Source organism: Erythrolamprus reginae, chromosome 3, assembly GCF_031021105.1.
Source record: "Erythrolamprus reginae isolate rEryReg1 chromosome 3, rEryReg1.hap1, whole genome shotgun sequence".
NCBI lineage: Eukaryota > Metazoa > Chordata > Lepidosauria > Squamata > Dipsadidae > Erythrolamprus > Erythrolamprus reginae.
The window spans coordinates 132646866-132662103 of record NC_091952.1 but is presented as its reverse complement, the minus strand read 5'-3'; the positions used below and the strand labels follow the sequence as shown (position 1 = coordinate 132662103).

The 15238-nt window shown below is 39.9% G+C and overlaps 1 protein-coding gene across 1 annotated transcript in view; it reads left to right on the top strand.

Moving 5' to 3' along the window:
• PAPPA2 (pappalysin 2) overlaps positions 1-15238 on the top strand; it is a 178167-nt gene that overhangs the window by 147443 nt on the left and 15486 nt on the right. The window contains exons 19-20 of the mRNA XM_070746692.1: positions 6810-6919; positions 9887-9958. Coding sequence (XP_070602793.1) covers positions 6810-6919; positions 9887-9958 — 182 coding nt within the window. The remainder of the gene's footprint in view (positions 1-6809; positions 6920-9886; positions 9959-15238) is intronic.

Sequence of the window (15238 nt, the reverse complement as noted above, 5' to 3'; positions counted from 1 at the left end):
TGGCGCCTAGCATCCGGACCCTTCCAGGGCTCCACTCTCTTCGGAGATCTGTTGGAAAAGGTACTAGTGGAGGACAAGGATAAGAGGAAGGTTCTTCCCAGGGCCAACAGACGACCAGATAGACGGTTTACCCCGTACTCAAGGCGTCAGTCCTTTCGCTGGGATCCTACCACTTCCAACCAGGGCCAGCGCTCCTTTTCCCAAGGTCAATACAACCAGACCTATAGGAGCGACCGCGGCTCTTTTCAGGACAGGCCGAGAGGCTATCACCAGTCCAGGAGACCTTTTCGCGGCAACACCCAGAGAGGGTTCAAACGCACGAAGTGACTCAGCGGCCCCCCAGCCCTTGGGTGGCAGGCTTCAGGGCTTCAGCGAGGTATGGCAATTAACCTCCTCCGACCAGTGGGCCCTAGCCACAGTCACACACGGGCTCAAGCTGGAGTTCCTCCAAACACCGCCCAGCCGCTTCTTACGCTGCCCGTTAATAAAGGACTCTATAAAGAAACTACAGCTACGCAGGGAGATCACCCACCTGCTCGACATACGTGCTATAGAGCGAGTCCCGCAGCCGGAGGAAGGCAAGGGGTTCTACTCCATGATTTTCATCGTGCCCAAATCCTCCGGAGGCTGCCGGTTGATCCTCAACCTCAAGCAACTGAACCTTTTTATAAGATACCGAAGGTTCAGGATGCATTCACTACAGACCATTCTCGCTTCCATCCGGAAACAGGACATTTTAACATCCATCGACCTCAAGGAGGCATACCTGCACGTCCCCATCCACCCGGAACATCGCAGGTTTCTCCGATTTTACACCGAGGGACGACATTACCAATACAGAGCAATGCCGTTCGGCCTGTCATCGGCTCCACGGACGTTTACGAAGCTCTTGGACGTATTGACTGCCAGCCTAAGAGCGAGATCCATCAGACTCATGGCTTACCTGGACGATATTATCGTTTTGTCCAGGTCCAAACTGGCGGCAGAGAAAGACCTCAACGAGACAATCCGTACACTGGAACTCCATGGCTTCACAGTCAACGTAGAGAAAAGCCAGTTAGTACCAACTACCAGACTCCTACACTTAGGAGCCATTATAGACACTCAAGAGGGCACAGTGTCGCTCTCACAGGAGAGGCAAGACAACATCAACCGTTTGATATCCAGTGTTCAGCGGGGACCGGTTCCATTCTCACTGCTTTCAAAGATACTAGGAACTCTGGTCTCCGCCATTGGCATAGTTCCCTGGGCCAGGTTCCATATCAGGACACTGCAGTGGTTCCTGCTGCCTGCTCAAAGGTCCAAGGTGAGCCATTGCCACAGGATGGTTCATTTGCCCCGGAAGGTCAGAGACTCATTACAGTGGTGGACGTCTGCCGCAATCAGCAGAGGATCCCCCTTCCAAACGAAGGACCAGATCATCTTGACCACCGATGCCAGTCTCACCGGATGGGGTGCCCACATCGGAGCTCACATGGCTCAGGGCCTGTGGACGGCAGAAGAACTGTCCTCCGTCAATATCAATTTTCTAGAACTAAGGGCAGTGTTTCTAGCCCTACAGACATTTGCACCCTTAGTACACCAACAGCACGTGTTGGTTCTTACGGACAATGTGGCGACCAGGGCCCACTTGAATCATCAAGGGGGTACACGGTCGCAGCGTCTCATGGAAGAAACAGAGGCACTATTCCGCTGGGCCGAGCAACATCTACGGTCCCTAGCAGCAGAACACATCGCGGGAATCAGCAATACACAAGCGGATTGGCTGAGCCGGTCCACGTTGGACCAGTCAGAGTGGAAGCTGGACCCGGTCATTTTCCAACAGGTGGTAATGAGGTTTGGTCTTCCGATGGTGGATCTTTTCGCCAGCTACCAGAACACCCAGCTTCCAAGGTTCTTCTCTCGATTCCCACAGCCAGGAGCGGAGGGAATCAACGCTCTCCGGACACCCTGGCCGCCCGGCCTACTTTACGCATTTCCGCCGATGAATCTCATACCACGAGTAGTGGAGAAACTACTGCGAGAGAGGGCGGAGGTGTTGTTAGTAGCCCCACACTGGCCTCGACGACCGTGGTTCTCCGACCTGGTGGCACTATCGATGTCACCCCCTTGGAGGATCCCGGATCACATGATATCCCTAAGCCAAGGGGAACTCCAACATCCCGATCCCCAGTGGCTTCAACTGACCGTTTGGCACTTGAACGGGTCAGGTTACGAGGATTGAAGTTACCAGAGAAGGTCATAGACACTATGCAGGCTGCAAGGCGTCCATCTACTTCTCGGATCTATCAGACCACATGGGCGGCCTTTTGCAGTTTCTGTGAAAAACAGAGCATCAGCACTGAACAAGCGTCGGTCATTACAGTTCTGGAGTTTTTGCAGACTGGTCTTGATCGGGGACTAACACCGAATACTTTGAAACGACATGTGGCGGCTCTCGCGACCATGATACGAGTGGAGGGAGTTCGCTCCTTAGCTTACCATCCTTGGGTGAAGGATTTTCTACGGGGAGCAACAAACCAACATTCTCCACCGATCCGGAGGTTCCCTTCGTGGGATCTTACATTGGTTCTCAGAGCCTTGACCAAGCCACCGTTTGAACCTATGAGATCTATACCAATGAGGACATTGTCAATTAAAACAGCCTTCTTAGTGGCTGTTACATCAGCAAGGAGAGTGTCAGAATTAGCAGCCTTGTCGGTGCGACCTGACCTCTGTGTCTTTTATCCAGACCGAGTAGTGCTGAGATTGGACCCTTCATTCATTCCGAAGGTCAATTCAGAGTTTCATAGGAAACAAGAATTAATTCTTCCGGACTTTTGCACCCACGGCAGTCACCCATCGGAATTAAGATGGCATAAGATTGATGTACGCCGTGCGGTCAAGATTTACATCAGACGCACAGAAGCTTCTAGGAAATCGGAAAAGCTGTTTGTTTCCTTTGCTTCAGATAAAGAGGGACTTGGAGTGTCATCAGTGTCCATTAGTCGTTGGATCAGGGAATGTATCGCGGAGGCGTACAAGGCCCGTAATCAACCAGTACCAACGGGAGTGACGGCTCACTCAACAAGGAGTGCGGCGACCTCGGCGGCTTGGACTACCCAGGCGTCCATAGATGACATCTGTAGAGCTGCAACGTGGTCGGCACCATCTACGTTCATAAGACACTATAAGTTGGACTCCTTTGCCTCAGCAGAGGCAGCTTTTGGGAGACGTGTTTTACAAAGAGTTTGCTTATCTCCAACGTCCCTGACAAGACCTTCTCCCTCCCATGGGCCGTAAATCTCTGGTATATCCCATGTTGGACTCTCCTTCCAGATGCAATGGAGAAGAACCGTTGTACCTACCTGAACGGTCTTCTCAGTGCACTGGAAGGAGAGTCCAAACCCACCCAGTTTAGTTTTGGGTACAGGGACGCCGGAGTGGTCAGTTATCAGTTAAGAGTTGTGATAATAAAAATTGGTTATCCTCTTACAAGGTTTCTTTCGTTTTTAAAACTGGCTCATGGGAAGAGCAGAGGGGGCGGTGCTAGTTAATATGTAAATTTAACTCAGTCTCTACCAATAGGATTGGAGTAATACCCATGTTGGACTCTCCTTCCAGTGCACTGAGAAGACCGTTCAGGTAGGTACAACGGTTCTTTTTAATAATTAAGTTTTAATCCAATAGAATATTGATCAGTTTTGCCATTATGTCAGTAAAGCTATAGTTAATGGAATCGGGGGGGGGGGGGGGGAGAAGAGTAACAAAGATAATAAAACCAATAGCCAACCCTTTTAAAACATTATCTGGTGTATGCTGTAAGCATTTAAAGAAACTTCTGTTGAATTAATATTATCTTAAGATCATAATCAACTTAACAGTGATTAACTGAATTCTGCGTAATGCCATGTAATGATTATGTGTTGATATTTTTCTAGCCATGCTTCTAGATTTTTCAAACAGCTGAAATTGAAGTTGACAAAGAATGAATAGCTGCAATAAATAGCTTTGAAACCTATACTCTGTGATACTTAAAAGTGTTTAAGACCATTAGCCATGGATTTTTAATTTAGGGTAATTTTATTCTTTGCATATTCATTCATTCATTCATTCATTCATTCATTCATTCATTCATTCATTCATTTGACTTCTATGCTGCCCAATCCCAAAGGACTCAGAGTGGCTTACAACAGTATAAAAATTACAAATGCAGTAAAAAGAAGTCAAATATAGCAACTAAACTATAAAATCTTAATTAAAAACCAAATCCCATTAACATGCATACATAACATTCATACAAATGGCCATGATAGTTGTTAAATTCATGGGCCCCAGGCCTGCCGGCAAAGCCAGGTCTTAGTGGCCATACGAAAAACCAACAGGGTGGGAGCAGTACGGACCTCCGGGGGGAGTTGATTCCATAGAGTTTGGGCAACAACAGAAAAGGCCCTCCCCTGTGGCCCACCAATCTGCATTGCTTGGTCGACAGGACCCAGAGGAGGCCAACTCTGTGTGTTCTTATAAGTATCTGGGAGGTATGTGGCAGGAGACGGTCCCGTAAATTGTCTGGCCCTAAGCCATATAGGGCTTTATATAACTAATACATATCCAACACTGTTGGTTGCCTGTTAAAAAATACAGTAGAATTTTAATAAAAATAAATTTATTGATAATAAATCAGGAGCTGTACATGTATCTGGATCAAACCGTGAAATTTTAAAAAACCCTTTTAATTGAACATACTGTCATTGCACAGTTTTAATTGAAGGCTGCTCGGTGCTCTCTAAGCTTGCTTATTCTCTTGCAAAACTTTTATTACCCAAACTAGGAAACATCAACAGTGCTACAATAATTACAGATAGAACAGTGACAGATAGAAATCTTTTATTTCCTCATCTGAGTAAGATCAACCTTTTGTTTCTGTGCCATGATCTTCCATGTCTGCTTCGCAGCCTTTCATGCTGAAGTTACTGTTAGAGTTTTGCCTAAAAAGGAAATCAGGCCCATTGCACCCAGAGAGAGGTTTAAACTTGACCACCTACATCCCAAAGTAATGAAGGTCAATATGTATACCCACTAATAAAGCTGAATGCCTGTAAAATTAAATGCTTCTCATCATGTCCATAATTTAGATAAAGGAAATTTAGAGGTTAGTCATACCCTTAAACTTTCTTAATGTTAAATTACTTAAACTACATTAAAGATGGAGTTTCTCCAAGTATATAGATTCATCTTTATTTTGCCAAATAATTTTATTAAGCAAAAGTCAATAAAAACTGCCAAAACTACAAACAGAAAAGTGCAAAAAGGGAGGGGGAACAAAGGGGTAAAAAGGGGGGAAGAAAAAAAGAAGTAACTTCACAGCTAGTAAAAACAATTTTAATAGCTTATCACTGTGTCTACAAAAAAAAAAAGAATAAAACAAACTCTCTTCTCATAGCTCATATCTTAACTGAGGTAAAATTAAAATGGTATGCCCACCAATCTTTGTCAGCAAAAGTCCAGTAAAGGCAACCATGCAATTATTTTTTTCTTTTAATCTCGCTCCAACATGCAAATCTTATAAATCTTCCCTGATTTTTAAAAAAATGTTCTTTAAACCCCTTCAAAAACAAAAGTCACAGAGGTGATTTGCTGCTTATCAGTATTTCAAAACAAAACTCTTCCATTTTTTTGTCCAAAGAATGGTGCCTGTTCACTGGGAGTTTCCAAAGACCTATAAAGTCTTTTGGGGATTCAGGAGCCAAAATTAATTGGGCTTTCCGAAGAACAGAGCAGGTTCGCACACATAGGATAGGTGTTGGTGAAGATAATATTGTGCACATGCAACGTTTAGAGTGCAGGACATTTTGAATGGGTTTTTTTTTTTTGCTTAGACATTTATTTCTTCCAGAATATCAAATGTAAAAATTGCAGGAGGCAACCCCCCCCAACCCCCCCAGGGAGCAATGTGGCAAGAGACAACTTTAGTTACAGTTATAACTGCTGCATGGGGATGTGCGGAGGGGGAAAAGTAGCATCCTAAATCCTGGAATATACATAAGTTCTAACCAAGCAATCTAGACTTTCTCTCTCTTCCACTTGCTTTTGGTAAATAAAGGATTGTCAAAATTGTGTTTTGTTTTGTTTTTAATAAATTTTATTGATTTTTATAATATAAACAAATACACACAACACAAAACAGTGTGCAGTGATATGTGCTCCCGCCACCCAACATCAATCATTCAATCCCTCCACCAAATGAAGGTGTGCTAATTTATAATATTTTAAAACCAGGAACATCAGCATATTTACAAAATATAGAATGCTTCCAATTTGTTCTTTATGGCTCGGTCTCGAATTCTACTAGCCATAAAACCTCTGACCCTATCTCATCTTCCCATCAGTTTTTCCACTTTATTTTCATCGATTATATTCATTTTAATTTCCATAATTGTCAGAATTGTTGATGAATGAAGTTTTCTAAGTGCCAGAGCAGTAATATGGTGCTTATGTACTCAAATTGGAGACTATGCAAATCCTTATGGAAGCTCATGGCGTTTACCAGTAGTGAAATCCAATTTTTAAAATTCCAATTCTGTAGGCGTGGCTTGGTGTGCGTGGTTTGAGGGGCATGGCAGGGGGAAGGATTCTGCAAAATCTCCATTCCCACCCCACTCTGGGGCCAGTTGAGGTAGTATTTGCTGGTTCTCCGAACTACTCAAAATTTCTGCTACCAGTTCTCCAGATCCTGTCAGAACCTGCTGGATTTCACCCCTGTCATTTACACATTTTTCAATGGAAATTATAATCTGCTACTTCTCTCTCTCTTTTTTTTTCTATGCTAGGGGCTTTATGCACACCTTCCTGTTTGTTTCTACCTAGAGATCCCGTGACATTGCCTGAAAATGTCACTGCTGATACCATGGACCACAGACTAAAACCTACTAAAGTCCAGGTAAAAAGAAGGGGAAGTACTGCAACTTTGAAAGTGGAATATATTAGCTTTTAGTCTACTTACATAGAATTGTGGAAAGTGCTGATCTAAGGTTACAGTTTCTTCAATGATCTGATGTAAATTTCCATCTTATAGTCCAGTTTCAGTAGGAAAGTTATGAATGTGATGAACAAGTACAACTAGCAGCAAAACAAACAAACCAAAAACAAAAAAGAACAAAAATGAAAGTTGATTTTGAAAAGAGTTTAAAGTTATGATGTGCAAAACTCATCTTCCTCCTTCTTCTGCATTTCTAATTAATGGGGCAAGCTTTTTCTTCATGCTTACTTAAAATATATTTAATATATTTCTTCTCACTTCCTTTTTTATGTTCTAACATTTGAATGTTTTAAAAAGGGAGATTTCATTATCACAATAAACATGAATTGGAAAATTAAAGCTACATTTTTAATCTAGGGAGAATGTAAATTATTGTTTCCCTTTTTAAAAAGTCCAATTTAGGCCTTGTGTTTGATAATGACGTTTGTAGCTGTTAGCTGCAGAGGATAGATTTGGCCACCAATTTAATAAATAAATAAACATTATGTTGTTCTGTTTTTGACTTGCAAGAGTAATAACATACCAACAAACAAAGACCTGTGTCCTATGCCATATAGATCAGAAACACTGTTGTAACAGTGACAGAATCTTGCAACATAATATGAATGTGACAATATCGTCATGGGGAAGTCAAAATGTTACAGCCCCCCTCCCCCCTTCTGAGGGACATCGGCAGTTTCTAAATGTAATAAATAAAATGCTAACTCTTCTGGCAATATAGTGCTTTGAAACCATTGCTTTTTTATTCCATAATGGTTATTATGGAACAAGTATCCAACAAGACTACTAGAGAGAGAAGGCAATAATGAAGTATTTATGGCTGGAAACAATTGGAATATAGTTTTAAGAACTTAATCATGACTTTAAATAAGGAATGTAGACATATCAAACATCTTTCATGCTTGGTTGATGCTTGGGAAGGTACTGTGGTTGAGTCTTTACCTGGCAATTTTTCCAGCTCTTTCTGGGAAGGAAAAATGCATAGGTACAGGGGGGTAGGGGAGAAAGAAAAAAAGTGGACTGGAAAGAAGCTGTGGATTATCTATCTGCATTTTAAGTTATCATGGTACATCTTGGTTATGTTATCCTGAATCTCTGATTCTGATGTTTAGCTTTTTTTTCTAGTTGCATTCTTATCCCTCCCAGTGGAATGGCTAAAATACCTCAGATGTTATCATTTTGTTGCTTCATCTAACTTGAGTTTTCCTGAAAATGAAACCCAAGAATATGGCTGGCATTTAAAAACATTTAAAATAAAACCTAGTTGAGTTGTTATCGAGCTGAATTACCACCCAAGATTATCTTTCTCCCCATGGGAATTTCAGGATTGTCAAAGATTCATTCCTTTAGACACTGTTGTGTGTTGTATTATATAAACTCTGCAATTGTGGTGCTGGTTATGTTCAAACAGGGGAAGAAGGTATCTATGCCCTTTCTGTAATTCTGAAGTGGAATGCTGTTGAGTTGATTTTCTCCTATTGTTTTTTTCTGAAATGTTTTTGCTACATAAAGGGTTCTCCTGGGGAAAGGAAAACAGAAAAAAAAAGAGTAATATAGGGAGGAGGTTTTGTTATTGTGAAACTAAATTATTCCCATTGCCAGAAGCTGTCACTAAACATAATTATCTTTTTGTTCATTTCTTGATCCTTCTGTATATTTTCAAATCACTTCTCTTCCTCGACTTGATGGTCGACTGGATGTTCTGTGAACTTTAATGGCATTGTTGAATCATTGTCTCCAAGAGGTATCTGCCATACAGATCAGGGTGAAGTAGAAAGAACAATGAAGTGGATTAGGGACCTGGGCTAGATTGATTGGGGTCAGACAAAATGAAATCTGCCAACTGGAGTCATCAACTATAAACACAGTAATCTAAATGTATTTATACTTTATTCAAAGAAGCAAAAATAGTTATGTATGTGAGTCTACTTTTGTTGACTACTTTATATGGAAACAAGCTGGGTCATTTCAAGAGAAACCTGAAATAATTTAATACAGTGAGAACGGGATGCTTCAGAAATGCGTGTGATAAAACAAGAAGTGATTATAGTCGAGCATGAATTAGTATTGAATAAAGGAGGATGAAATACAGAAGGGTATGCAGTTTGTAGGAAGCATGTTGAGAGCAAATGAATAGGGATTGAATTGTGGAGATGAGGAAGATTAAAAAAGTTGTGGTTGGAAGGAATTCATTAGATCCTCAAAAACACAGAATTCGTAATTCCCAAAAACAAAACATAATATAAAAAAAGGTAAATGGAGATGGTAAAAGCAAGGATGCTTAAAAAGCAAGGATGTTTTTTAAGTACAGAAAAATATGGTAAGATACAGTGACTAGTGTAAACTAGTTTTAGCTATGTTTCTTTTTCTTGTCTCAGGAATTTAACCTGCTTGGTTTAGAATTTCACTACATATTTCCCATTATATATAGAATAACATTGATATTGGAGCAATGATATAAATTAATGCAAATGCTTCTACAATACTTATCAAAAAGTATAGGCATGTTTTAAGGTTAGCTAAGAACAACATTAATTCCTTAGTTTGTTTTGTGGGGATTGGAAGGTTTAAAAGTCAAACATTTTTACTTACATCTTTCAAAGATAAGCCTGAAAATGCTGTACAAGGTTTACAAACCAAGATTATTTTAGAAAAAGGATGATGTAAAACCTAAAATTATCTGGAATCAAAATTCTTTGTTTTATAGGAGATTGTATATAGAATTTGTAATTCCATTCGCACAAAATCTTTAATATTGCATAGAATGTAATAGATTTTTGGTGAAATAAGATATACATCATCAAAAAAAATATAGATTGCTTGCTGTTAACCTCTCATTATTGCAAAACTCTTTTTATGTCTTTTCAGAGTATCGTGTGTACTGGAAGACTGGAATGGTATCCTAACCCAAAATCTGTTCATTGTATTATTTCTTGTGAGGTAAGAAATATTCTGTCTGTCTGGCCCTTTCTCGTTTTCTTTCTCCATTGCATGGCAAAGAGATATTTAGGGGAAAATCCCTGTGCTTCTGTGCCAGCCCCCTTTGTCTCTAATCATCTCTTTCAGATTTTATTTAGGTGATTTGTATATAATGTACTCAGGCGGGGGTTCCTACTTATAGCCACTACCGGAATGATACTTGGGCGGCTCTACTTCGCCAGCGTGCACGCCCCAGTGACATTGTGCAAAATCTCGCAAGAGGACATGTGCATGCAATATAAAGAGAGATTTCAGCAATTTTTCTGCTTCCTCACATGTTCAGAAGCAAAAAGTTGCAGAAATCTCACATGCGCATGCATCCTCTTGCAAGATTATTCTTCTTGCACATGCGCAGAAGCAAAATCTTGCTGGGGCACATGCATGTGCACACACCGACAACGTGGAGCTGCACGCACACCTCCATTTTTGCTACTGGTATGCAGTGTGGCTCATACCTGCTTGCAACCCAATACTGAATGTACTTTATCACACTCAGAAGGATCTTAAATTTGCTCTGTCCTTTTTATTACAACTCAATTGAAAATTGGGATTATTGCCATTCAGTTCCCAATTTTTGAGAATGTACCCTTTGTATTCAATACACATATACCCTGCAATCCATACGCGTAGAGAGTGGAGAGACACCTGATATGCATACTTCAATTTAAGCATTTCAGGAGGGAAGCAGTCTCTAGGAGGGGCTTTTCCACTGTGAGGGATGACAACTCCAAGCCCTCAGTGATGTTCACTACATTGGACTTAAGGTTTACACGTCAAAAAATGTTTAATCCAAACTTGATTAGTAGGTTCTTAACAGTTTTCTTGAGACCTCAGTTGTAACTTCCAAAGAGTGAGGGTTTTTTTTTAACTGACTTGATTAAATTCTGTCAACTGTCATTGGTAGCTTTATCCATTTTACTATTCAGGAGGGCTTTAGAGATTAAAGATTGTAGTGTAGAGCCCCAAATGTTGATCTACCCGTTTTGAAGGGAGAAATGTCAAAGCCACAAAATGATTGTTGACTGTGTGGTACTTTTTACATCCCTTAGCTTGAGCTAACCATGTAGCAGAAATATCTTCTGTGGTTATCAAACAAATAATGCCTCTTCAGACTGAAAATCAATCCCATTTCTATGGTTTCTGTAATTCATATGGAAGAAGAAATCTGACCTCTGGTGTATAAGTGGTCCTCGACTTTCAACCACATTGAGTATAAAATTTATGTTGTTAAGTAAATCTTGTCCCATTTTACTATCTTTCTTGCCACAGTTGTTAGTTTAATCTAGCTTCCCCATTGACTTTGCTTGTTGGAAAGTCACAAAACGTGATCACCCTGGGACACTGCAACCACCATATAATATTTTGATCACACGACCATAGGGATATTGCAATGGTTGTAAAACAGTCAAGTCATTTTTTTCAGTGGTGGTGTAACTTCAAATAGTCACTAAATGAACTATTGTAAATTGAGGACTACCTGTATCTCATTCCCTACTGCAATGCTTTTTAATCTGCATAGAATTCTTAAATGTAAATTTAATATATAATATAATATAATCAAATATATAATCTCACATAACGATTTGGTATAACCCAAGATCACCCAGCTCTTTCATTTTGAAAGTAGAATCAATCTGCATTTACTTGGGTCATTTTTGAATCAAGAGTCTAATGCTGATTTTAATTGCTGAATAAAAAGCCTTCTTTCATGTTATTTCATCATTTGGTATGTAAAGACTTCTTAAGACACCTGAGCATGAGAAGTGAAAGCAGTTAGCACCTTTTTGTCACAAAGTGTGAAGGTACACTATATGTGTATAATACTTATTCCTAATTTCCCAACAATCTTGGGAAATACAGTTCTTTGAGAGAAACTATGGAAAAGATTAGCAATAAAGGTCTCCATAGTTCATGAAACAACATCGAATTTTGAAAAATGCTATGATAGTTAAATTGCTATAAATCAGATGCTGGTGTACAATGGAGACGTGTCCTTCAGGTCATGGTCCAACAAGACCCTTTTCCTAGACTTAAAAATGGCAACTTTATGATGTCATTTGGATTAATTCTAAGTCTAATTTCTTCTTTGTCTGATGCCAGAATAGATAAACTTTGTTTTTCCCTTCTGGCCGTTCATCTTTCTTTCTGACTTTTTCCAGACTCTCTGTGCCAGGAATTAAGTGTAATGAGGAGTGAAACATTTGTAAATTCATAAGGAGGATGCAAAAAGGGGGAAGCATTTGGAAAGTTCATCAGCAATAATGATGGTAGTGCAATAAACTTTGAATTACAGATGCTTCAGGTCACTTTAATCTTGTTCTATCATGAGAAGAACAGATGGCATAGAAAGCTGTTTCATGCTTCTTTTTTTAGAACTGGTCTTTTTCAAACAACAGCCAAGTGAGCTCTCTATTCCTTTTCTTTTCATTGTTGAAAGCAGAAATTGTACAAAGCCATCTTTTTTTTTTCTAATTTAATACTTTGGAATGGATATTTATGTATCAAATATGACTAAGAATTTCAAATATACGAGGGTCGCCCAAAACATAATGCACCACATTTCTTCTTCAACAATTATTTATTGAACACAATAAAACACAATAAATATTGAACACAGAAGAATGATATTCCTTCTACACTCCCTATTTTTCCACATAATCTCCATCCCGTTCTATGGCCTTTCTCCAGCGAGACACAAGGGTGTGCATGCCCTATCAGTACCACTCCTTGTTCCGGTCATAAAGCCATTCATGCACTGTGCACTGTCTTCTAATGGCCTCACCTCTGTGCCCAGCGACTAACCATACTTCTGTCGACTGCAGATTCTCCATAAACTGTACACAAATGTTTGTGAATGTTCTCAACAGTTTCTTTCTCTGCAGTGAGAAATTCAATGACGGCATGCGGCTTATAATGTACATCACTTACAGATGCCATTTCGAAACACTGCTGCAGCTACGCTATCTGTCTGAAGAAACGCACAATTTACACATGCACTCCTGACAATTCAAATAATGTATATCTGAAGTTTCGCATTTGAACCATTACTGTAGGCTGAGAAAAAAAAAAGTGTTGCATTCCTTTCTGGGCGACCCTCATATTTGTTAATTTAAAACTTGTTTCAGTCCTTGTCCTTTTCTTCCTTATTGCTCTCTAAAAGAAATCTAAGAACTGCTCCCCACCCCCGAATTTGAAGATTTTTTTGCCTATGGTTCCTTTTCACATGTAAAATGTTTCTTGTAGACAGATTATCAGTAACATAGTGGTTAGAATGTAGTATTGAAGGCTAATTCTGCTGACTGCCGGCTACCAGTAGTTCTGCAGTTCAAGTCTCACCAAGCTCAAGGCTGTCTCAGTCTTCCATCCTTCTGAGGTCAGTAAAATGACGATCCAGACTGCTGAGTCTGACTCTATAAACTGTTTAGAGAGGGTTGTAAAGCACTGTGGAGCGGTATATAAGTCTAAGTGCTATTGCTATCTGGTACAAAATAGAGAACACTACCACAAAAAGCGAACCAGCCAGCCACCAATTCCCGTTCCACTCATTTTAAATCAACACTAGGATTTAGAGAAGATATCAAGACTTTGTGATGTTAGCTCAAGATATTACCAAATAGAGTGAGAAACAGACCATAGTTCTAATACAGTCTGGCAACTGTTCTTTTTAAATTGTTGAAAAATTAGATCTTCTCTTACATCTCTTAGAACTCTTTATAGCTACCATTCAGCAAAGCAGACAAGGTTTTCTACCATTTTTGAATTGGGTAACAGAGGCAAATTGCCACACATGCTCTGAATTGTCATCACAGTTAAAAATAAATGAATGCAGGATTTGAATATGTAGTGAGCCCTGAATATGGAAGTTAACTGAAGTTCCCACCCCCTAAATAAAGGGAGGTTATACAAGGTCCTTTAGAAGGATTTATTTTATTAAATAACTGATGACTTTAAATCACAGTTCAGGGATTTAGAATCATGTGTTCAAAGATATAACAAATGAACATATTAGCAGTAGAATTAGCCTCTTCCTTGACTGCCAAGTTTCAGAGTCTTCTCTAATTACTCTTGCCTTTGCCTTATGAGTCCAAACTGTCTTAGCTTTATAATGAGTGCTTCACGATGTTTTATTTCATTTTGAATTATTTGTTGTTGCAGTTCAAGGTAGCCTCCAAAATAATTTCCAGCATTACAAATGAAAGGAAATTCATTTTTTTCTTGGCTCAGACTTTCTGCCAATATTTAGAATAGAGTAGAATAACAAAGTTGAAGGGACCTTGAAGGTCTTCTAGTCCACCCCCCACCCCCCCTGCTTAGACGGGGAGCCATACACCACTTCAGACAAATGGTTCTAACTGTCAGGAAATTTCTCTCTAGTTCTACATTGCTTCTCTCTTGACTAGTTTCCTCCCATTGCTTCTTGTCCTACCTTCAGGTGATTTGGAGAGTAACTTCACTTCCTCTTGTTTGTGGCGGCCCCTGAGATATTGGAACACTGCTATCATGTCTCCCCTAATCCTTCTTTTCATTAAACTAGACATACCCAGTTCCTGCAACTGTGTTAGCCTCCAGTTCCCTAATCATCTTTGTTGCTCTACTCTGCACTCTTTCTATACTGTAGTGTCAACATCTTTCTTACATCATGGCGACGAAAACTGAATGCAGTATTCCAAGTGTGGCTTTACCAAGAGTTTCTAAAGTGGTATTGACACTTCACATTATTTTGATTCCATCCCTCTGTTTATGCAGCTCAGAACTGTGTTAGCTTTTTTGGCAGCTGCTACACATTGCTGGCTCATTTTTAAATGGTGATGTATTTTTCCACTTTTTCTAGTTGTAAGTTATGGTCTACTTTATAAAATGCCTTACTGAAGTCCAAATAAATTATATCAACCTCTATATCAAATTATATCATCCTCTGATCTACTAATTTTGTCGCTTTGTCAAAGAATGCAATAAAATTAGTCTGGCATGATCTGTTTTTTATTAACAAATATTGGCTTTTGGTTATTATTTTGTTTGCTTCTAGCTGTTCGCTGATTCGTTGCTTGATTATCTTTTCCAGAATCTTCCCTAGTATTGAGGTCAGACTGATAGGTCTATAGTTTCCTGGATCTATTTTTCCCTCTTTTTGAAGATGGTAACTACACCAGCTATTTTCCAGTACTTTGTCTGTTCCTCCGTGCTCCAGGATCTTTAAAAGAGATACTGTAGTTCAGTGGTTCTGAGATCTCATTTGCCAGT